The sequence below is a fragment of the Mucor velutinosus genome (assembly GCF_035048745.1).
Source record: "Mucor velutinosus strain NIH1002 chromosome Unknown tig00001544, whole genome shotgun sequence".
Lineage (NCBI taxonomy): Eukaryota > Fungi > Mucoromycota > Mucoromycetes > Mucorales > Mucoraceae > Mucor > Mucor velutinosus.
In genome coordinates this window covers 2059253-2079900 of record NW_027041908.1, presented here as the reverse complement: position 1 = coordinate 2079900, position 20648 = coordinate 2059253, and the positions used below count along the sequence as shown (strand labels likewise).

Below are 20648 nucleotides of genomic sequence, written 5' to 3'. Positions count from 1 at the left end.
CTCTTGTGTTGTGTAATTTCCCTTGTCATTTGCTTTACTAATTTCAGCACGAATCTATACATTTTATCTATACATTTATTCATAATAAATCAATAATCAATGGCTGGTCCATTTTACCACTTTCTTTCAATCAACTTGTGTGATTATGGGTAGCACTGTAATAAAAGAACAATATCCTAATGTAGCACCATTTCCTTAGCATGCAAACACCTCTGTACCAAGAGGTAGGCCTTTTATTTCATGTAAATCAATTCAAGCAGCCCAGAATCTTTGTATGAATTCTGTGATACCAATATCTCTGTAATTAAACAAAGCACAGCCGAGCATAACTGCAGTAGATGAAGTGTGTAGTGTGTATGTCATGGCTTTACAGAGTAAAGGATTTGCTCTTGAAGGATTAAAGTAGTCTATAAACATGATTAACAGGGTTTAGAAGCGTGATGGCTGTCCGAATTTACCTGTAATACAAGCATCAAAACCTAAATAATATTGCGTTTGATTAGATCTAGTGAAGTTGCTTTGCTTTCTTCTTCATATCGTACCCATATGAACATGGAATGGCAACAGGACACCAAGCAAAACATCAGCCAGCGTATTTGGGCCCATGATGAATGTAGCACTGATAAGTGGCACCATGGAAATGGCTGTTACTCTTTCCAATTTCCAGTGAACTGACCCAAGCTTTCTATCTGGAGTAGACGTTTGCTGACGGGTTGGTTGTTGAGCTGTTTTAATAACCAAGACGTATAGGATGAAATGTAATGTAAACGCGAGGTTATATTAATTTAGCTTTGCTTGTCTGTGTGTAACACATCCGAATTACCTGAATGCATGCGATGCTGTTGATGTAACGACAATACGGGCGGCAGCTGCTTCTTGAAAGTAACAGTGTGCTTTACTAATTTTGAAAGTGCAAATGGCGTGTTCATGCTAGCTCAAGTTTAAGAACAAGACATGTTTGAATGAAATGTGTCAAATTTTTTATTTCACTTGAATATAGTTTGGATTGAATCAAATGGCCGCTTTCAACAAAAATCATGCAATTATAATGATGCTGATGCCGATGCTGATGCTGATGCTGATGACGAGACTTGGTGCTCAAATGCTTCCATGTTTCTCATGGCGTTGGCGATATTGGAATATTCCGCCAAATCATTGTCCACTAGATAAGGATGTTGTATAACCTACATCACTGCTCACACAATGCGGCACTTACCGCCATTAATAGCTGTTGATCCCCCCCCCCCATTGACGATCGTCTGTTCGCCAGTAATGGTATAATAATAAATGGTGACAACACCATCTATTGTCTGAACGACAGGAATCACATTGTGTCCATCAGGTCCAGGCATAATGGTAATTGACTCATCAGCCAAGATGTGAACATGCTCGTTGGCCACAGCAGAGACAACTGCACTGAAAAAAGACACCAAAGATCAGGCCTGCAAATTTGAGCATTCTGTTTAGTAAAAAGATAAACGTATGAATATAAAAAAAGAAAACAACATCAAGTTGGGTTTCGGTCGTTCACAAATATAACATTCCTCGACACGAGTAAACAGAGAGATGTGCGTGTTTACATTTTATTGAAAAAGGGGAGATTAATTGTTTATGCGTTACTTTCATCGCCGTATTGTGTATAGATTAATGCAGAGAAAGCTTGTAATTCTTTAATATACGCAAATGCCTACATCATGTTTGAGTCAATCCGTGGGCCGGTATATTGTATCATTTCAAACACTTACATTCAGGTATTCATTGCCAGCAATTACAAGATGAGATTGTCTACCAATGGTAGGCAACAAATTAGCCAAAGAAACTCGCTTGCCTTGCTCCAATGTAACTGCTTCTGCTGCTGTCACTTCTCTGATACTCGATGCCATGGGCTCATTTGCAGGCAACAAGGCAGTGACAAAAGCATGATGGTCAAATATGGCAAACACTTCATCCAAGCAAGATCCCAACACCTGATTGAAATCAGGGCTATCAATAAAGTCTTTGGTCTCGTCTAGAAGCTTTTTAAGTGTGATAGTGCTGCTGTTGCTATTGTTACTGTAAATGTCTTGATCCTCGTCAAATCCAGCGCCACGAATGAACTCCAATTCCTCCTTGTCGTTGTCAGGCAACATCCATGTGCGATAGCTAATGGGCTTTCCCTCATCGTCAAATTCAATAGCTCTACGCAGGTTTTGTAGTAATTCTTCAGCTTCACTGTAGTCCAAGGTGCTCTTCAAGGGAATGCTGAATAGCAGTGTGAGTACAACGAGAGTCAATCCAATGTCAATGTTGATGCGCCTTACCCAGACACTACTTGCTCAACAGCTGTCTGCACTCTTTCGGCACACTGCTTCCAACCGCGATGAAGTAACCACCAGCTTGCACTTAAAAACATGCGCTCCACTTGAGGGTCCAGAAAGCCGACATCGGGTTCTTCTCCTTCTTGTTGCAATCGAATCGTGGGCTCGCTCTTATTGAGCACAGAGACGGACCAGATGTAGGTAAAGCGACCCAGTAAATTCAGTTGGATATGTGTTAATAGTGTCAACAAGGTAACCGAATAGATGGATGTGAATGTTCTTGTAAAACCTAAGCTCGACATTGTTTAGCTGAAAATGCATAAATGGACTATCATGCCATCGTCTGTCTCTTACTCTTTGTCTTGATCTCCTCCCAAAGAAGATGCTTTTCTTTCTTGTCCAAAATACCCTCAGGCACAGGTCTACCATCCTCTTGTTCCACAGTAACAGAAGTAGAGAGGCTGCTCACACTGGAGTCCAATGCCAACGGTTGTGGTTTAGGCGATTTGGCTTGTTGTTGTTGTTGGTCCTCCTCTTGTTCTTTGTGCTGTTCGTCTGTAGGTGAAGTGGTGGTGGTAGTAGATGATGATACATCAGCGTCGACAAGAATGCCCGATTCGTTGATATCCTTTTCATCGCTCAATTGAGACATGGCTTCTTGTTCTTCCTTCAAACGTGCAGCCTCCTCCCTCTCTTTTCTCAATCTCAATTCAATCTTTTCCAACTTTCTGGATTCCTGTAATTTGGCCCAATCCTTTTCAATGTTCATTTCATGTAAGATTTGATCTCCCAATGTAGGCAAAAGAGAGAGCACTGTAAAGACGCAGTCATTTTGGTTTTGTTGGAATCGACGTTTCAAGCTAAATGACAGCAGCGCAATTGAGTTCATGAGCCCCCCCTCCTCGCTCTGCATGATGATACTCACTTTTCTTTGGCAAGTCTCTCGGCTGTTGACTTTTCTTGCATGTCTCTGATTTTGTTGGTCGCATATTTGCCTGCAAAATAGCCTCCGCCCACAATGGTTGCAGTGACCAACAAGCCTTGTCTATGTCTCTTTACATAGTCCTTGACAGAAGTGATAAAAGTCATTTCGTTGTAGAAAGAAATATGTAATGTAAAAAGAGGAAAGATGGCCTTTCATGTGAGAAAATCCAAGGTGTGTGGGGGGGGGGGTGAGCTTAATTTGCAACTCAAATGTTGAGCTCCAGTCACGGGCTGTATTGACGATTTGTCATTGCGAAATCTTTAAATTGTCAAAAGGAACGAGTGGTACCAGAATAAAACAGAGGCTGTGTCGCTCCAGCAGTGTCTACATGGCAAATGCCAGCATTAGATCTCCAATAGATGCTCATACATGTGTTTGGGCAGCCTTGATTCAGGCAAATGGCAAGTTGATCTCCTCTCATTGACAATGCATGAGTCTATCATTGCTGATATGAGTGAGTAGGCCAATTCGGTATATTCCACTGTTACTAAGGCCTAAGCGACATGGATGTAAAAAAAAAGAGCTGATGGAACTTGGTTTGCGCCATGGCCTTGAGTGCAATCTGTGGGATTGTCATGATGCTGCCATGGCTGCAATTACACGTGCAGATCAAACTGATCAAGCCAAGAGTTTTGCCCTACATCAACTTGAGCAAACGCTAGAAATTGCAGAAATTTGCTCAACATGTACGCAATACAGCATCTACTCCCGGTTTACCCTTCATTGAATTCTCCAGCTCTTCCAACTAATAAGTTACATGTCGAGACAAACGGCTAGAAACTGGGACACCACTGTCTACTGAATATCCATGCCAAATGAATGAACAAATAGATGTGTATAAATGATTGCTTTGTATATTGTAAATAAGGTCTAAAATAGATTAAAAATGATAAATGGTATAACTTGGGATTCCATAAACAGAAAAGCCCATTGATTTCACCATTTTCGCAAAACCTTCAGAATCAAGTTCATGCTGGTAGACAAATGGAGGAAAAATGGCGCCTTCTCTATGTACAGTGGCCTTGACCAACGTAAATGTGGTGCCTACACCATCTAAAGGTATTCTAGTGCCTTGGTGCGTTGGCATGTCAACAAGCTGGATAATAGCAGAAAGCGTATTAATAAACCATTGTGTTACAAGCAAAGAAGATCTCCTTGAATTATTTGATCTTACCAAATGACGGCCAATGGAGTATTGATTATAATCTTTGTATGAAATTGAAATTAGCCAAGCCCTTAATGATGATACAACAATGCAGATGATAAAGAAAAAAAAAAAAAAAAAAAAAAAAAAAAAAAAACGGAAAAGCCTTACCTTCCATCAGCACTTCATGCTCTGCTGCGTTTTGCTGTCTCTCGAGCGAGAGATCGCTTTCTTGCCAGTTGTTTCTATCAAAACCCCAGAATTCATCATCGTCTTGTCGCTTCAACAAGCAATTTGGTACAACCACATCACCATCCACAAGCATCAAGTCTGAGAAGATGGTGGCAGGATAGGAATGCAACTTGACATCCACCCACGCAACCCAGCTATGATGCTCTCGCAAGGCGGCAGTCAGTAGGAAATTCTTGGCTCTCGCTAACGTCGCTCTTTTCGAGTTGAGCGATGTATCATCTGGCTTTTCGTCCAGACGGAAATCCTTTTGATAGACATCAATCTCGTAGAATCTGTTTCGCCATCTATTCTGTAATCGGTGCACTGTGTTGTATAGATTTTCAAGGGTATCATCTGTGGAATCAGATACCAGTAGTCCAATGGAGATAAGGTGATTTGGGTAATTGGTGTTATCCAGGAGCTGGAAATAGTGGTCGAGGTATTGTTCGTCGTTCTGCAAAGGAGTGAGCACAAGCACATGCTCATTGGCCTCCTTGCCGAAACGAGTCGAGTTGAGGTTATTCAAGTTCAAGTAGTTGTGATGTCGCATAGGCAATGGCTCCTTCACGTCGTTTTCGCTGTCTTCTTGCACGGTGGATCTTGTGATGTGACAACTGTATTGGTATTGGGGCCCTTCAAATGAAAAGAGTCGATCTCCTGATACCTTGTACAGATACACCATGACGCCTGTGAACAGCAGGCACATGAATAGAATGCGCTGTTTGACTCTGCCAGATGCTATTGACGACATTTGGGATAAATGGAAGAAAATAGAAACAAGGAAACAAGTAAAGAAGAGAAAAATGTGGGCCTTGTGTTTCTCTTGAAAATTTTATATCAGGTCTTGATTGGACAAACCTGATCATCGTTCTTACATGACAAATGTTGATTTCTAGACCATTTCACTCAACAAAATAGACGCTAAGAGCGAATCCAATGTCAATGGTTGTGCGCAAGATACAACCAAACGTGAGCGAGAGAGGGAGGGAGTCTGTGTGTCATTTCTACCTTGAGAGTATGTATTTATTCATCTTTCTTTCAGTGTCCAGGCCCATGAATGGACACAAAATGATCGTCCTGAATTAGATGCTCTATTTTTAATGATTTACCAGCAGCAGGCAGTGTAACCAGGCCATTTATTTTTGGTTTCTCTGCTGGTAAAAAGGAAATATTGACTGGATTTATTCAGCAAACACTTTATTGGCAGTATTATACACATCATGGTATTGCGGTGGAAGGTTGCTTGCCATGGGGCAATTTTTGTGTGCTAGCAGCAAATTCCGTAAATGCATCACTTCGTCCCGCATGACATTTGCCTGTAGCTGCAATTGCTCATTGTCATTTGCTAAGAACTCGACTCGCTCCTGTAGATTTGTCAACCATTGCTTCTTTCTCTGCCTGCACTTTAAAGCAGCTATAATGCAACATGTTAGCTGCGGCCCCTTGTATCAGCACACCTGTATCCTACCTTGTCGATTTCGCTCCAGGAAATGCTTGCGCTTTTCACCATCTGCATCGTCTGTTGAATTCAGCTTTCTTTTTCTAGACCGTGTACAGCTATTGCGACGAGGCGTGCTTATGGCTGCGAGTTCTTCATCTTCTGTACCACTACTGCTTATAGACCCGGCTGTGGTTGTGATGAATGTCTGTGCTTGCTGTTGTTGCTGCTGTTGCTGGCTGATGTAATAGGACGACGGATCATAGAGATGTGTTGGTTGTGGAGCAAATTTAAAGTCATTGGATTGCAGTAGTGCGGTATTTGGCGGCGACATGGATGCGTTTTGGCTATAGAATGGATACATGGGTTGTTGAATGTCTGGACAGAGCATATGAGTAGAGTAGAATGAAAAAGAAAGAAAGATACAGATTGTTTGTCATCGTGTCTTCTTTTATATACATGGCTCAAAGCACAGATGTGTGGTCGGAAACGGAAACATGGTCGGATATGCGATCGGTTCGCAATTCAACATGAATTTGGAAAACATAAATGAATCAATAAACAAAAACACAGAAAAAAAAAAGACACAGGGCAGATCATCCTGCACCCTTATGTAAATGTAAACTAGGGGTTGCAATAATAATTATGCCACCAATCTAATCTCACTGCCGTGCTATTTCATCAGTGTTGCCAACCTTGTTTGAGTGCAATGAACCTAACCAAACATGTCTGAATTCCAACTTCCACCTGTTGTTTTGGAAATCATGAATAGAAAAATCAAAACATCAAGCGATTTGTTTGTTATTAATTGCCATATTATACCTTGGCCAGAACTATCATCTGATCTCTCTCTCTCTCTCTCTATCAGCATCAGATGTCGACTGTATATTCTTTTCCCTAAATGTACATGTATCGCATTATGAAATAACAACATCACTGTTGTTATGGTGCCTCTCTCTTTTTTTTTTATGGAAATGCAGCTGTTGTCAGTCAGTTTTCATACATGATACTTGGTAGACTCATAGAGAACAAAGTACATTGAGCTCACAAACAACCTTCATGATGCATTCATTTCATTAAACTTGATTTCCGCGAAAATGGACCAGGTTCATCTCTTGCATACAATGTATGAGCATGCATTTCATCCTGTTCTTCTGTTGACCTTTTTCTATCATCGCAATGGCTATCTTTCTTTGATACACATTTGTGCCATTTCGAATGCCCGAAGAAAGCGTTTCTACAAGCTCGATCTTTCGTAAGACACACTGAACAAAAAAATCATCGACCGTCATTAATAAAACATCACTACTCGTGTTTGTTGTATATTTTGATTCAACACGCCGAGCGTAATGTGTCTAGATCGAGAACTTGTCTGTTGGAACCCCTTGAGCATGTATGCCTTACGACTCGTATTTGGCTTGTGTTGTGAAATTAATGCAACACACAATAGTAGCATGCTGATGTCCACATGTCCTTATTTCATGATATACAAAATCTGAATTACTCATCATGATCAATACATACGCTTTGATTTCTGTGTGCCCTTTAATAATTAGACGCAACTGAAATAATTTTTCATTGATTTCCCTAGGGTTTCGTCGTCTATTTACTTCCATTGACAATTCTTTCAGGAACATCTTTTACCGAGTTTGAGGGACCTTTTTCATTGGATCATACCATGTACAGGAACTCGTACATCAAAGCACTGAAAAATCAAGGATGGTTGATAACATTAGAAATTTAGGAACCATAGGAAACCATCAGAAACACTGCGGTACACATCGCTACAAATGACTTTCTACACAATTCCAAAATATTACAACATTTGACATATGAAAGAGGAGCATTCACCTCTTTAAAGTACAAGCAGACTTGCGATGATGATGGAACGCGCTGTTGTAGTTTGGATTGAATCATCTATATTACCGCATTAGCAATCGATGAATCTGATAACAAGTCATTTCAATCATTTAGCTAGTATTCAAGTTGAGATGATATATTGTTTAGCCTAATTTTCTTGTTCAAAGTGCATAAACTAAATTGATCAGTGCATTCGAGTACACATCGTATGCGCATTGCAAAGAAAAAAAAAAGTGCTTGGCGTCAACAAGCCCTAATTACAGCTTCATACATCACCAATTTCACAAAAGGACACAGGGCATATGTTTATGTGTCAATCCCAAGTACAAAACATGGATTGATTGGCCACAATGAACGTGGCCATCTTAACGAAAAGGCGGGGAATGTCGGCCGTAGTCTTGTGAAACGCTTTGCCAACGAAAAGTGGTAGAAAAAGTAACTCTGGATGCATTATCAATGTAATACGAATTTATATTTTACACTGAGCACAGGGTTTTTGGGATTCGGTTGCGATAAACTCTCTCGTTTCTATCGTTTACATTTGCAATTGTTACCCTACATTAATTCGAATGCAACTGTTAAACATTCAATGTCAAACAAACGGTGTTTATGGCTAGGGCTGTTCTGAAATTCAGTATGTTTCAACACACCCAATCTCAATAGAAACTAGAAAAAGGGAAATTCTCTTGGCTCATTAAACTCAATAGTCGTACAGTGGATCGGCAGAAAAATAAAGCTTACATGGAATGATTTAGTGTGACACTTGATAACTTCTTGGCGAAAGGTTGAAGGAGTCGAATACAATGCTTGAAACGTATGTTGGGTTTTTTTTTCTCTCTTCTTCAGCAATTACAGGCTTACATTCCACGCGAAATGAAAGCTACTGCCATGCCATTGTGAACAGTAGATGGCAGAATTCAGCTGTAACTTGAGATTTCGGTTATTTTGAGAACATCAAGATTATTCGGTTGATGCCAAATCAAACACATTTGTAACTCACATTGCTTCTGTATCACAGTGCTGACACAAAACCTAAATGATAATTGGCACTAGACAAACCATGGCAAGCTACTATTGCGCATCATCAAAATCAGATAAACAACAGTTACAAGATCGAAGATACATTTTATTCAATAGCACACACATATAATGGGAAGCATAGATGGAATACATAAAGACTATTTACAGGAATTGTGGTATATAGAAGGGTATTGTTTGCAAAGGTGTTACTGTGGCCACTTGGATCCTAGCCAGCCCAGGCGACCGAAAGCATTCCAAAGTACGCTAGTCTTGTTTACATCAATACAACAGACTTTCTGGGCCTCTGATTTTCTGAATAGAGCGCCTGTTTCATCTGCTTCTTTGGCTGCTAGAACAAGGGCCCATTTGCACTTTAGATATTGTTCTGGTGTGAGACGAAGTGTAGCTGCGATAGTTGCTTCTCCTGGATGCAATTTGTCATAATATGGCATGGTTTTGATTTTAAGTGGAGATCCTAACAGTAACATATGATTTAGAAGCGCAGACATGATCCTTACAATGCTACCATTACCTTTCCATGACACTCGGATGGTTGGTCTTCGATTGAACACTTCAAGGCTTGGGATCCATTCTTCCGAATTACGGAATAGACTTGCTTGATCACAATCTGCACTTAAATTGTCGTAGGTGTGTGCTGCACTGGTACCAGATTTCTTGATGAATTCTGCTGGTGGAGCAACAGGTTGAGACGGCTCTGGTTGAGATGGTAATGGCGTAGGCAACAGTAACGATGATAATGCAAATGCGCTGTTTCTCTTCCTGCTGCTGCAATGGTGGTGTGGTTCTATCTGTTCTTGCTGTTCTTTTTGATCTTCTCCTTGTTCCAATGCTTGTAGGATGGGGGTGATACAGTCATTTCCTCTCTTTCTTTTTCTTTCCTTGGGCAAAGACGGTGATGATTGTGGTGTTATTACTGGCCCACAGTAAGTAGCAGAATAGGCTTGTTGATTTGGCACAATGTTCAATGCCTTTGTGAGTATATCTAGAGGCATTCGGAAGACACCATCTGTTGTGGATGAAGGAGATCGAGAAGGGCTGCGTTGCTTTCTTTTGTTTTGATGACTGGTGGCAGAATGACTACTGGAAGAGGAATCAAAGGATGATTCTCGGCGACGATGCAATGGAGATGTCATTGGGTATGAAGGAGGAGATAGCGGCAATGTCGATGCATTGTACTGCTCCACGACATTTGATTTCATAAAGCAAGCTTCAGTGTCATGCTTGGGAGTCACTGGAGGTGAGATAAACCTCTTGTATTGATTGTTTTCTCTAATGATAAAGCTCATGTTTTTTTTTGTGATTGAATGAAGAAGGAAGAGTGAGGAAGAAGAGACTAAAATAAGAACTGGCATTTTTATACTCATCGGGTTCCGTCTTCTCTCTTTTCAGCTGCTGTGGAGGTTGACACACAACATCTAGTTTTGGATTGCTGGATATGTACAAAAATAGTTTATTGTAATACGTGCCGTTCTCTAGGTAATCAATGACAATCTTGAGAACTCTTATTGCATATATTATACCAAGAGATCTCGTATTTCTAGAGTGCGAAATTTACCGTTTTGTATTGAATGTCAGTGAATATCAATAAATCCACGGCTCGTTTATTATGTAGGCATTGTCTGGTATGCTGGAGAAGAGGCAAACATGCCAAGTGGTTTTTGATTTCCCAAACGTATTCCACGGCATTATGAATATGTATTTTTCAGTTATTATCGCCGTTGATTAAACATAAAAGCCCATTAGCACACAATATGGAAGGTTTTCACTATTCATGATCTGGCCTTGGGTGTGCAAAGAGCTAGGAGTGTTTAATTCTCATTTCTTTCCATTTAAAGGGGCATGCACGCTAAATGTCATTCTGAAGGATAATGCGCACGCTTACCAGGGCACGCAGAGATGATTTTTTACATTTGTAAAACTCAAATTTCTCTTGGCTCTTGATTTCTGTGTTCTATTAATGTAAATATAGATTTGGGTTTGCTCAATTGAGCTGATCCCGATTTTCTTCAGCAAGATTCCATAAATACACCAGTTTCCGTTTTACCATGTGCCAGAAAACTCTACGTTATCCAGCAGAACAGCCAATTGATAACTTCTATTTCTCGTCTCGGCTGTGGGCATTGTTTCACATGCTTATCAAGTTATGACAGGAAACAGCACGTCAGTATATCGCAATAAGCGTCCTTGAAGGCTCCAATGCTGATCTTGCCAGCCAAAACACGTTTAAAATCCCGCTCAATTTATTTCGTTTAGATTGGACAGAGTTAATCAATTTCGACTTGATTCTACCTTTATTGCCAGATTTAGCTATGGAAGCTGTCAAAATTACAACATGACCCCTAACACTCTTCAAGAGTGCTTTTTGAGACGCATCTAATGGTGTCAGTTATAAGCGACATGTTGACTGAACTTAATGAGAAATATCGAAAAATATGAAATAAGGTTTTTGGCAAAAACGTCAAAATTCCACATAAGATGGTGCCACAAATATGGTTTCAGGAGGGTTGCCTTGGATCAATACAAACATTTTGAATCAATATATGCCATAGTAAAAGTGTCCATTTTTGAGGTCAAAAACGCGATCGTTTGATTTTCGATGAACATCATGAGGTATCATTCATGGATTTTGGGTCGATTTTTGGCAATCCCAAAAAAAGTTGAGCAAAGGTGTCAAAAAGTTAGAGCTAGTAAGAGCAATTGTTTGGTGCCATTCTGGTGGTCTAAAACGGTGTCTAAAGCGAGAAAATGCGACTCAAATGCATCAAAGATACGCTGATATTTGCATTCATGTGAATAGTAAAAGGTAATCTATGCACCGGATCTTTGACAGCCACTAGCATCCATAGTAGAACAGAGTCAAGGTAAGTCATGTAAGCATTACCTGACATATCTGTATGCTCAACGTCTCAAAGTGCCGATGATAAATAGAATTTTGTTACAGATGTTTTAAAGCTTTATTGAAATCGAATATACATGATAAGTATAGGTGAAACCAACTGCCACACTTTGATGTATAGCTTTATACTCAAAGGTCAAATACAAGACCAAGTATGCATAGGTGTGTATTATTTTCGTCGGCTCACGTTTTGAGCATTCTTTACATTCATTTTCCACTGTAACATCATAACCATACAGGCATTTCTGCTTGGATGAGATGGATTTGTTCTTTCAACAAGACGTGAGAAGAAGACACTGGTCTGGTATCGTTGTATTTAAGCTTAACATAATGACACTTATCTCACCATCTTACTTCACGATGGCTAAATGTAACGTTTGCACGAGAATATGCCCATTAAATGCAACAGCAGACTCAGATGTTCGAATTTTAAAATGTTGGGTCATTCGCCCTTTAAAGTAGGGGGGGGGGCTTGATCCCAAACTGTTGATTCAGGAACGTATCAGACACCAATACCATTCAAGGCATATATAATTACACTATTTCAAAGGCACTTGTATTAACAATGCTTGTTGTAAGCATGCAATAGTAAGGCATGGTGGATGTGACTACATTGACTACGCATTCTAAACGCGTGTTTTGAGGGGCGGGGAGGGGGGATTTTTTCCTTTTTTTCTTTCACTTTACCAACGTAGTCGCGAGATGTTGCGTAGTAGAAATCTCTTTCAGGTTTCCTAGGATCAATAAATCAATGCCACTATACTTTGAAGAGGAGCAATTCTCTAATGGTTTAAATGAAGGTAGATTCATAAGCCTTAGTAAGGGTTTCAACACAGACTGGCCATTACATGCGTAGTTCTGCTTTTGCTTGCTTTGTAAATAATCAGGACTTGTGCGTCATGTAATAGGTTGCCGGCTGGCAACTGCTAGAGCTTTCTGATTGTGTATTCTATTTGGGTAACATGGTGGCCGCCTACTCGATTGAATACTGCTTGAAGCTGCCAATTTGGGCTGTGTGTTGACAGGCTTTTTTTTTTTTTTTTTTTTTGCAGTCTGGTGAATCTGGTGAACTAGTTTGTCAGGTGTTGTTTGTCTTTTGATAGCTGTTTCCCCCCAACGGCACTAGAGACATATCGCACAGCATCCCATGGGGCTTCCAGTCATCACTGGAGCCTACCAAGTTCACGCCGGATGGTCGTGTTGGTTTATGAAAGAGTGGGATGTTGTGTTTGCATGGTACCGTGTAAACCCCTCATTCTTGGGATCAGTTGTACTTTGACCTTCCCGCTGGTTGATCCTGTTACATCATGGCGGATGATCTGCTGTAATAACCAACAAAAGTATATTTTTATATGAATGAAAACGAAAAATAGTCAATAAAGCTTGGACAGTGGTAAATGCATTATCAATTGGTTTCTACTGTGTTATTATCAAACCAATGGGTTGGATGGGAGATGGTACTACCAAGATTGGGCATGTTGGCAATTACATTGTGTAGTGATTGCTGTTGTCTGCATTCACCTTGTACTCACGGCGCTCTATATGCTTGAAATCTGAGAAGAGTGATGCCCCTTGGAGTATAATGAATTAAAAGAACTGTACAGTCTTCTGAATATGGACCCTGTATCTTTTTATACAATGAATGCCGTTGGATAATTAAGAACCGGGTTTCCTTTATGAAAGGATGTCTATTTAAATAACTCCATCTTCAAAACGCTTCTTCCTGACTTCATCTCATGATGTCGTTTGTTATTAGAAATATGAAATACTCTGCCATTTTTATTATCTTTTCTGCCAACTTTATATTGTACGCTCAATCCCAATACCACCCATCACCATGCCAAGTAGGGCAAGATACCTATGTTGATCAAAAGGTGGGTGAATACCTGTCTATATGCGATTCTGACGGTACATCTATGCTCCCCTCCAATGCAACAGCAAAACTTTCCAATGCTGGTGTTCTGACCGAAGAGGTAAAAGACTCACAGAGAGAGCGAATGGCCCTTTTGAATGTCGCTCTGAAGGGTAGTGCATACATTGGTTGGCATCGCGTATACGCAGATTACAGCCCTCATCGACACTGAAGTATCCTGCCTAGCCTATCTTTTAATTGCAATTTTATTCACAAATATACAATCCTAATTGGCAATTGCAATGTGCTCATAATTACAAGGATGAATGGAATATCCTGATCGAATCACATCCTCTGCACTTCTTCCCTTTGTCTCGGGCAAGACCATAACAGCAATAGCCACTAATACTGCTAAACACAGCCCAAACAGATAAAACACTTGGCCTTGTCCCATGATGAGTCGCAGCTGCAGAAATCCGGCGCTCACAGCAAAATTGGAAATCATGTTGGATGCCAACCCAACAGAGCAAGCGCTGCTGACTGCAGGTGTTTCAACAAGCTCGGGTATCATCAAGAAGGGAATAGGGCCAATGCCTAGCGCAAATGAAGCGACAAAGCCGAGGATGGCGACCACCGAGGTTCTGTCAAAGCCATGCGTAATGCTCCAACCCAGTAATACGCTCATTGATGCCATGCAACAAGCAGAAGCAAGGAACAGGCTACGACGACCCAGTTTATCCATGAGAGCAGCAGAGATCGTTGTGACAATGAGGTTGACAATCGAGATATAGACAGTGATGAGGCCACTCGAGTCAGGGAACACGGTAGACATGATGGAGGTTGAGTAAAAGATGACAGCATTGATACCAGACAGTTGTTGTGCTAGTTGTAGTAACACAACAATGAAGAGCGGCCTACGGTAATAAGGCGATGATAAGAATTTGTAAATGTTGACATGGTTGGTGGGTGCTCCAGTGGCTCCATTCGTGGCTAAAGGTGTCTCCATGCTCTCTAGATCCTCCTCATATTGCTCTGCAGCAGTAGCCTGTTGATCCTGTGCATTATTAGCCCAATTTCTACGCCATTCATTGATTTCGTCCTCCACTTGATCGATCGAGGCGCCTCTCAGTCTGAGCAAAGAAAGTTTTGCTCTGTTGAATCCTCCAGGCAAGGAAGCCAAATAACGAGGTGATTCCACACAGAAAGGCAACAGACACGATTGCACAACAGCTAATAGCACGCCCATAGCCAAAATATATCTCCACTTTGTCAGTGTAGACCACGAAAGACTGATGATCTGTGCTGCCATGATGCCAATGACGATGGCCAGCTGGTTCAATGCACCAAAGAATCCACGACGCGATTTGGGCACACATTCAGCTAAATAAGCAGGTACAACCACTGTTACAACACCACTGCCCAAGCCAGACAGGAACCGTCCCAACATCATAGCGTGTGGTGTAGCTGCCACTGTGGTGATTAGTGACCCAACGCCTAACAATCCGTTGGTGCCAAACAATGTCAATCGACGGCCGTATCTGTCGTTAAAATAAGGAGCTCCTAAGGCGCCAATCAGTCCACCTGCTGTGAGTATCGACACGACAAGCGCATATTGTGAATCAGGCATAGGAATACACTGCGGTAAGCCTGCTGCTATTGCGCTTGTGTCGGTGCATTTGGATATCACTTGCTGCGGTGTATTGAGCTCTCCGTTATGGTATCCATATTGAAAAGCGCCCTTTATTCCTTTTACTTGTGAGCATGACCATTGTGAAGAGAATCGACTGCACTTGAAAGCTTACCAATAAGATGGAAATGACGACAAAAATGAGGTAGGTTGTAAGCCCTTCAGAGGACATGTAATGTTGGATGGTAAATCAAGCTGTGTTTATTGACAATGAAGAAGAGCAAAAAAAAACAAAAAAAAAAGAACCGTTTGATTGCAGCCTTGTTTTAGTATAAAATGTGTGTGTGTGTGAGAGAGAGAGAGAGAGAGAAAGGAAGAGGGTATTCGTGTGAAAGAAACTCTGGTAAGCCTCATTTGAGCCTCCGTGTGAGGGGCACCACCACCACATTTACACTCTGCTGCCATAGCGTTTCTTGCCGCTGCTTGCACGAGTCTTGATGGATTTTACACCGGGAGCGGTTGGAGACTCATTGGATCGTTGTTTATTCGCACTCACAGCAATGGATATAGCTACCATCGGATCTCCCTTAGCTTCATTCAGCGCATTTTGTAGTATACGCATATCAATCTGTGGCAACACGTTCATCATGTAAGCGAGTTCTGCATTGATGGTTGTGGATTCACTGCGACTATTGATGGTGGACATGCTGCCGAATGAGGTCGGTGTGCTAGACGTGGATCGGGGTGTAGCTGTATAGGTAGATGAAGATGAGGAATAGTCGATCGACAGAGGAGACAAGCCTGCCACTTGCTGCTGCTTTTGCAGGCCTGATTTCTTGTTGTAGACCTTGTTTTTAGGATGGAATCTGTGAGACAGTGGTGAGGCGATTGGTTGGTCGTACCGAGGAATTTGCGTAGATCGAGATAAATTCAAACGGCTAATGGATCTTCCAAAAATGCTGCTGCTGTTGCTGCTCTGAATATACGGTGTTCCATAGCCATTATGGTCCACCGGTAAATGCCGCTTCGGCATGGAGGGTGTGCTGATGGTCGCCTTCTTCAAAAACATGGATATGGATCCACTGAATGTAGAGCTCATGCTTCCAAAATCATTGTGATGGGGCATTTCGGGGGATAAGAGTCTCGCAGGTGGTACATAACCTTCTAATAATGGCTCGGGTTTACCCTTTTGTTGATTTGATTTACACCAAGAAGCGATGGGTGATTCCGCTTTAAGACAAAGATCCAAGGTCTTTTCGTAAAATGCTAATCGTTCGTAAATGTCAGGTATACGCATCATCTCATCAAAAGATCGCTGAATGTATTTTTGTGGCTGAGGTGTAGGTGATTCTGTCCCTGCTGCTGATTGATGCTGCTTGAATTGCTTCTTTTCATTTTGTAGTCGTCTGGCGCTCTTGGAGCTCTTGGATGACTTTTGAGATCTTTTGCTCGAGACGGATGTTCTTCTTGATCTCGTTGCTGTGGTGAAAGAGGGCAGTTTCTTGTCCGAAACAGATATAATGACTGGATCCAATTGTACCTTTTCCTCCTCCATCTTCTCAACCTGGTCTTGCAACACATTCTGCTGCTGCAATTTCTTGATTTCTATAGGAGATACTTTGAGGTCCTTAAACTGATCTACCAGTGATGAGAAATCATCGGATAAATTCAGGTCATAGGACAAGATGGAGAGCGGCTCTGTCTCGGTTTTTGTTGATGATGATGATGTGGTGGGTTCTCTTTCCTGCTCCACCAGCGTCTTTTCTTGCTGCGGTTGAAGCTGCTCATCCTCTGTCTTTTCATTGGGCTTTTGGTGGATGATGGGTGGCTCGATTTGCGTCTTTTCATCCTCTTTGTCCATGGATGTTGGTGTTCCTGGTACACTATTTGTACCTGCTATATCGTACAACCGGGTTCAAATTCTCCGACATTTGATAAACCATACATTGGATATACCTTCAGCAGCAAAATCATCTATAAATGATTGCAAATCGCGAATCTGGTCAAGAACGCCTATCATCAAACAAGAGAATTCAATGCTACAGTCTTTGATGGAGATCATCCAGCGATGGTACCTTGAGATGCCATGTGAATAGTGAAACTGAATGAAAATAAGCAAAGAATGAAAGAAGAAGGTTATCACATTTCGAAATTTATTGGTATTTAGTCCATTTGAAAAATAACTTTTAATTGCAATGCTCATCACAATGTCTCCTATGTATCCAGTTTCTGGCGTGTCATCTTAAACATTTATTATAATTTGTGTATATAAAGTTTACGATAATACCGTGGCACTATGGAAAAATCAGTTGCGGCATCACAACAGAGCTGCGAAACAGGGAGAGAGGTGGGGAGGAGGGGGGGCATTGACTGCGACCTTGAGCTGTCTGCATGTAAGGCAAAAACCTTTATGTGGTAGATCACGGGGATAAGTGTGCGAGATGGGAGTACAAGACAAGGAAACGAGGCGAAGCAAATTTCAGCAAGAGGGCTAAGTTTCAGCGCAAGTATATAAAGGAAGGGATACACAATTTAATTTCTTTTTTTTTTTTTAGTTTTCCTTGGTTATCAAACATAATGAATTTCGCTCCACCTGTTATACGATTGAACGATCTGATTTCTGGCACTGTGGTGACTATGGACGAGTGGATCAAGAATGAAATCTATCGTCTGCAACACAACATTAAACCGAGACATTGTCAAAATTACAGTGAATTAGCAGAGATGCTACATGAAGATCCAGGCAGATTTCAGCATCATTACCACCAGCATCTACCGCCGCCACCTCCTTGTCTGCCAGAGGAATTTGTACATAGCGGCAGCGATAGCGATGAAGAAGACTACGATGAGCAACAGGCAGGCGTCGACAGCATGGACCACGACCACGACGAGGATGAGGAAGAAGATGGAGAAGATGCGGATGAAGATGACAAAGACGCTACAGACCAGACACATCAACAACATACCCAATTGACCCCGTTGGTGAAGTCTGCTGCCACACCATCACCACCCTCTTGGCTTTGCCGAGTATTTATTGAGTTAATGCGCTACTGCGATAGAATCACAATCCAAGACAATGCACCCAAATTACTGCTATACGAGTTTCAGCAATTACGCATCAACATGAGCCTTGGAAAGACAATCGATATAGATGAATTTAGAGACAGTTTATCCAACATACTGTTTGGCAAGATACAAATGACAGAGCACCTTGTTCAAGTATGGAAGCTCATGTGTGAATGGGTCACAAAACCACCACTTCACACACATCAAAATGCTATACGATGGTTAGATTTAACGTTATGCGCCTTTATTGCCGCTGAACAATTATTTATTGTTGGTAATGAAAATAAAAGATAATTTCCTTTCTTGTGCATATAAAATCGGTGGATCTCAATAAGGAAAATCATCCTGCTCTTCTTCCTCCTCTTCCTCTTCTACCAGTATTTGCTGAATAATACTATTGTTGTTGTTAGCATTGCTGCTATTGACCGCAACACGATTGTTTGTTTGTTGAAAATACTGTCGATACTTCTGATATGGAAAGAGCTGGGCCTTCTCTATTGATTCAGTTGGAAATAGCCACTCGAGAAATCGCCAAATGAGATAATCTAATGCAATCACCATACAAAAGATCTTTCCAGCGTAAACACCGCAGCCGTAGTACCGTCTGAGCCTTTCAATCAAAGGTGAGTTGCTGGTTTGGTACACAAATCCATACACCTTTTCAGTTCGCTCAGCTACATTGGACCAGTTGTACATTTCCTTGAGCTGATCATTGAATTGCGTCGTATCCACTTTGCCGTACTTGTATTGATGGATAGATTTGGACACAGCGATGACGAGGTCATCTTCCTCTGGGCTTGCATAGTTGATCATATGGCTGGGCAATACTTCAGGTACACCGCCTACCTTGGTACTGACAACAAACAATCTAATACAGGCATACCATTACTAAACCACATTACATCAGTGGCATCAGCGAGCCCCCCCCCTACACACACACACACACACACACACACTTACCCTGCACACGCTGCTTCCACTATAGCAATACAGAACGCTTCGGTTAAACTGGTATTCAAGAAGATGTTACCCTGAATCAATACATTTCGCACTTCATGATGCTTGATTGGCCCCAGCAATTCCACTCGATCATGCAGTAAATGCTTTTCTCTCATTTGCTCCAAATCAATGCGCTTGGGTCCATCGCCTCCAATGATAAATCGAACATTTTTGTACATTTCACAAATGCGTGGTATAATAGCAATCAACAAATCAACGCCCTTTCTATATACAAGTCGACTGATGACTACAATGGTAATGTAATTGGGATCTGGAGCCGTTGGGTCGGGTAAGAACTGTGATGCTACTACAGCGTTGGGTATAACAGACACATGTCTCGGTGATAACGCTGCTCTCAATACCGTATTCTCCTTGCTATTTACTTGCTTTTAGCCAGATATGTCCATGACAGACGTTTGCTGCTTACCTGGTATGCGACACGCAAATCACATGGTCCACATCACTCAACGAGAATTTCAGCAGTTTGTTGGTCAAAATGGAAGATGCATCTGCGAATCCAAAGAGCGAGTGGTCTGTAAATACAGCCTTCAGTCCCATCGTTTTGCTATGTATGATAGCTTCATGACACAGCGAGGAAAAGGCGCCATGGCCATGCACAATTTGTATCGATTCTCGAATCAAGATGTTTCTGAAAAGCGGGAAGAATCCATAAATCGTAGGCAGTGTTGCAGCCGAGTAAATCTCTTTTGTTGGGACATAGTAGACTTTCAATCCATTGGTGAGATAGCGCACGCCAGTCCGGTTTCCATAAGCGTGCGTTACTATGATCACTTTATGGCCTCTTTGTATTAATCTTTGAGACAACTCATAGAGATGGCTTTCCACACCACCCATATTGGGGTAAAAAAAGTCAGATGCCATACTAAATGTTCACTTTTATTGATTACAAATTTATTCTTGGATGCGATATTTAGCAAGTTTAGCTTTACCATATGTTATACAACATGTTAAAATAGCGTTTCTCTTGAATTGTCTATTATGAAGAGAGGGATAGGAAAGATGGAACCACAAAAATCATGTTCACTTTCACCCCAATTCGTGTTGGGAAATCAGCTTACAAGTGACTGGTTAGATGGGAGGGGGAGAAACCTTGTTTCTTGTAAGAAACAAGTGTTAATATCTAGTTGGCTTAAACATCTGTGTAGATGTTCTGGTTCTTTTTCTCTTCTTCTTACATCTTATACCTGAATA

The 20648-nt window shown here is 41.3% G+C and overlaps 10 protein-coding genes across 10 annotated transcripts; 2 read left to right on the top strand and 8 right to left on the bottom strand.

Annotated features, from left to right (window-relative positions):
- Positions 1-252: 252 nt before the first annotated feature.
- RH35 (DEAD-box ATP-dependent RNA helicase 35) lies at positions 253-929 on the bottom strand (the record flags this gene model as incomplete). Its single annotated transcript, XM_064825250.1, has 4 exons — positions 253-407; positions 459-479; positions 543-725; positions 824-929. 4 exons carry the CDS (start codon positions 927-929, stop codon positions 253-255), a joined length of 465 nt encoding a protein of 154 aa, XP_064680627.1.
- Positions 930-1043: 114 nt separating this feature from the next.
- On the bottom strand, positions 1044-3386 carry ATC70_005967 (uncharacterized protein; the record flags this gene model as incomplete). Its single annotated transcript, XM_064825249.1, has 7 exons — positions 1044-1162; positions 1217-1411; positions 1621-1687; positions 1746-2241; positions 2301-2586; positions 2652-3157; positions 3223-3386. The coding sequence occupies 7 exons, from the start codon at positions 3384-3386 to the stop codon at positions 1044-1046; spliced, it is 1833 nt and encodes a 610-aa protein (XP_064680626.1).
- Positions 3387-4162: 776 nt separating this feature from the next.
- ATC70_005966 (uncharacterized protein) lies at positions 4163-5408 on the bottom strand (the record flags this gene model as incomplete). The annotated part of the gene is made up of 3 exons (XM_064825248.1): positions 4163-4378; positions 4457-4488; positions 4598-5408. The coding sequence occupies 3 exons, from the start codon at positions 5406-5408 to the stop codon at positions 4163-4165; spliced, it is 1059 nt and encodes a 352-aa protein (XP_064680625.1).
- A 430-nt stretch (positions 5409-5838) lies between these two features.
- On the bottom strand, positions 5839-6486 carry ATC70_005965 (uncharacterized protein; the record flags this gene model as incomplete). Its single annotated transcript, XM_064825247.1, has 2 exons — positions 5839-6071; positions 6126-6486. The coding sequence occupies 2 exons, from the start codon at positions 6484-6486 to the stop codon at positions 5839-5841; spliced, it is 594 nt and encodes a 197-aa protein (XP_064680624.1).
- Positions 6487-9181: 2695 nt separating this feature from the next.
- Positions 9182-10282, bottom strand: ATC70_005964 (uncharacterized protein; the record flags this gene model as incomplete). Its single annotated transcript, XM_064825246.1, has 2 exons — positions 9182-9450; positions 9508-10282. The coding sequence occupies 2 exons, from the start codon at positions 10280-10282 to the stop codon at positions 9182-9184; spliced, it is 1044 nt and encodes a 347-aa protein (XP_064680623.1).
- A 3370-nt stretch (positions 10283-13652) lies between these two features.
- On the top strand, positions 13653-13976 carry ATC70_005963 (Alpha-galactosidase; the record flags this gene model as incomplete). Its single annotated transcript, XM_064825245.1, has 1 exon — positions 13653-13976. One exon carries the CDS (start codon positions 13653-13655, stop codon positions 13974-13976), a length of 324 nt encoding a protein of 107 aa, XP_064680622.1.
- A 54-nt stretch (positions 13977-14030) lies between these two features.
- ATC70_005962 (uncharacterized protein) lies at positions 14031-15603 on the bottom strand (the record flags this gene model as incomplete). The annotated part of the gene is made up of 2 exons (XM_064825244.1): positions 14031-15482; positions 15547-15603. The coding sequence occupies 2 exons, from the start codon at positions 15601-15603 to the stop codon at positions 14031-14033; spliced, it is 1509 nt and encodes a 502-aa protein (XP_064680621.1).
- Positions 15604-15819: 216 nt separating this feature from the next.
- Positions 15820-17459, bottom strand: ATC70_005961 (uncharacterized protein; the record flags this gene model as incomplete). The annotated part of the gene is made up of 3 exons (XM_064825243.1): positions 15820-17267; positions 17328-17384; positions 17447-17459. 3 exons carry the CDS (start codon positions 17457-17459, stop codon positions 15820-15822), a joined length of 1518 nt encoding a protein of 505 aa, XP_064680620.1.
- A 489-nt stretch (positions 17460-17948) lies between these two features.
- Positions 17949-18731, top strand: ATC70_005960 (uncharacterized protein; the record flags this gene model as incomplete). The annotated part of the gene is made up of 1 exon (XM_064825242.1): positions 17949-18731. One exon carries the CDS (start codon positions 17949-17951, stop codon positions 18729-18731), a length of 783 nt encoding a protein of 260 aa, XP_064680619.1.
- Positions 18732-18764: 33 nt separating this feature from the next.
- ATC70_005959 (uncharacterized protein) lies at positions 18765-20318 on the bottom strand (the record flags this gene model as incomplete). Its single annotated transcript, XM_064825241.1, has 3 exons — positions 18765-19305; positions 19398-19811; positions 19864-20318. 3 exons carry the CDS (start codon positions 20316-20318, stop codon positions 18765-18767), a joined length of 1410 nt encoding a protein of 469 aa, XP_064680618.1.
- Between the last annotated feature and the right edge of the window lie 330 nt (positions 20319-20648).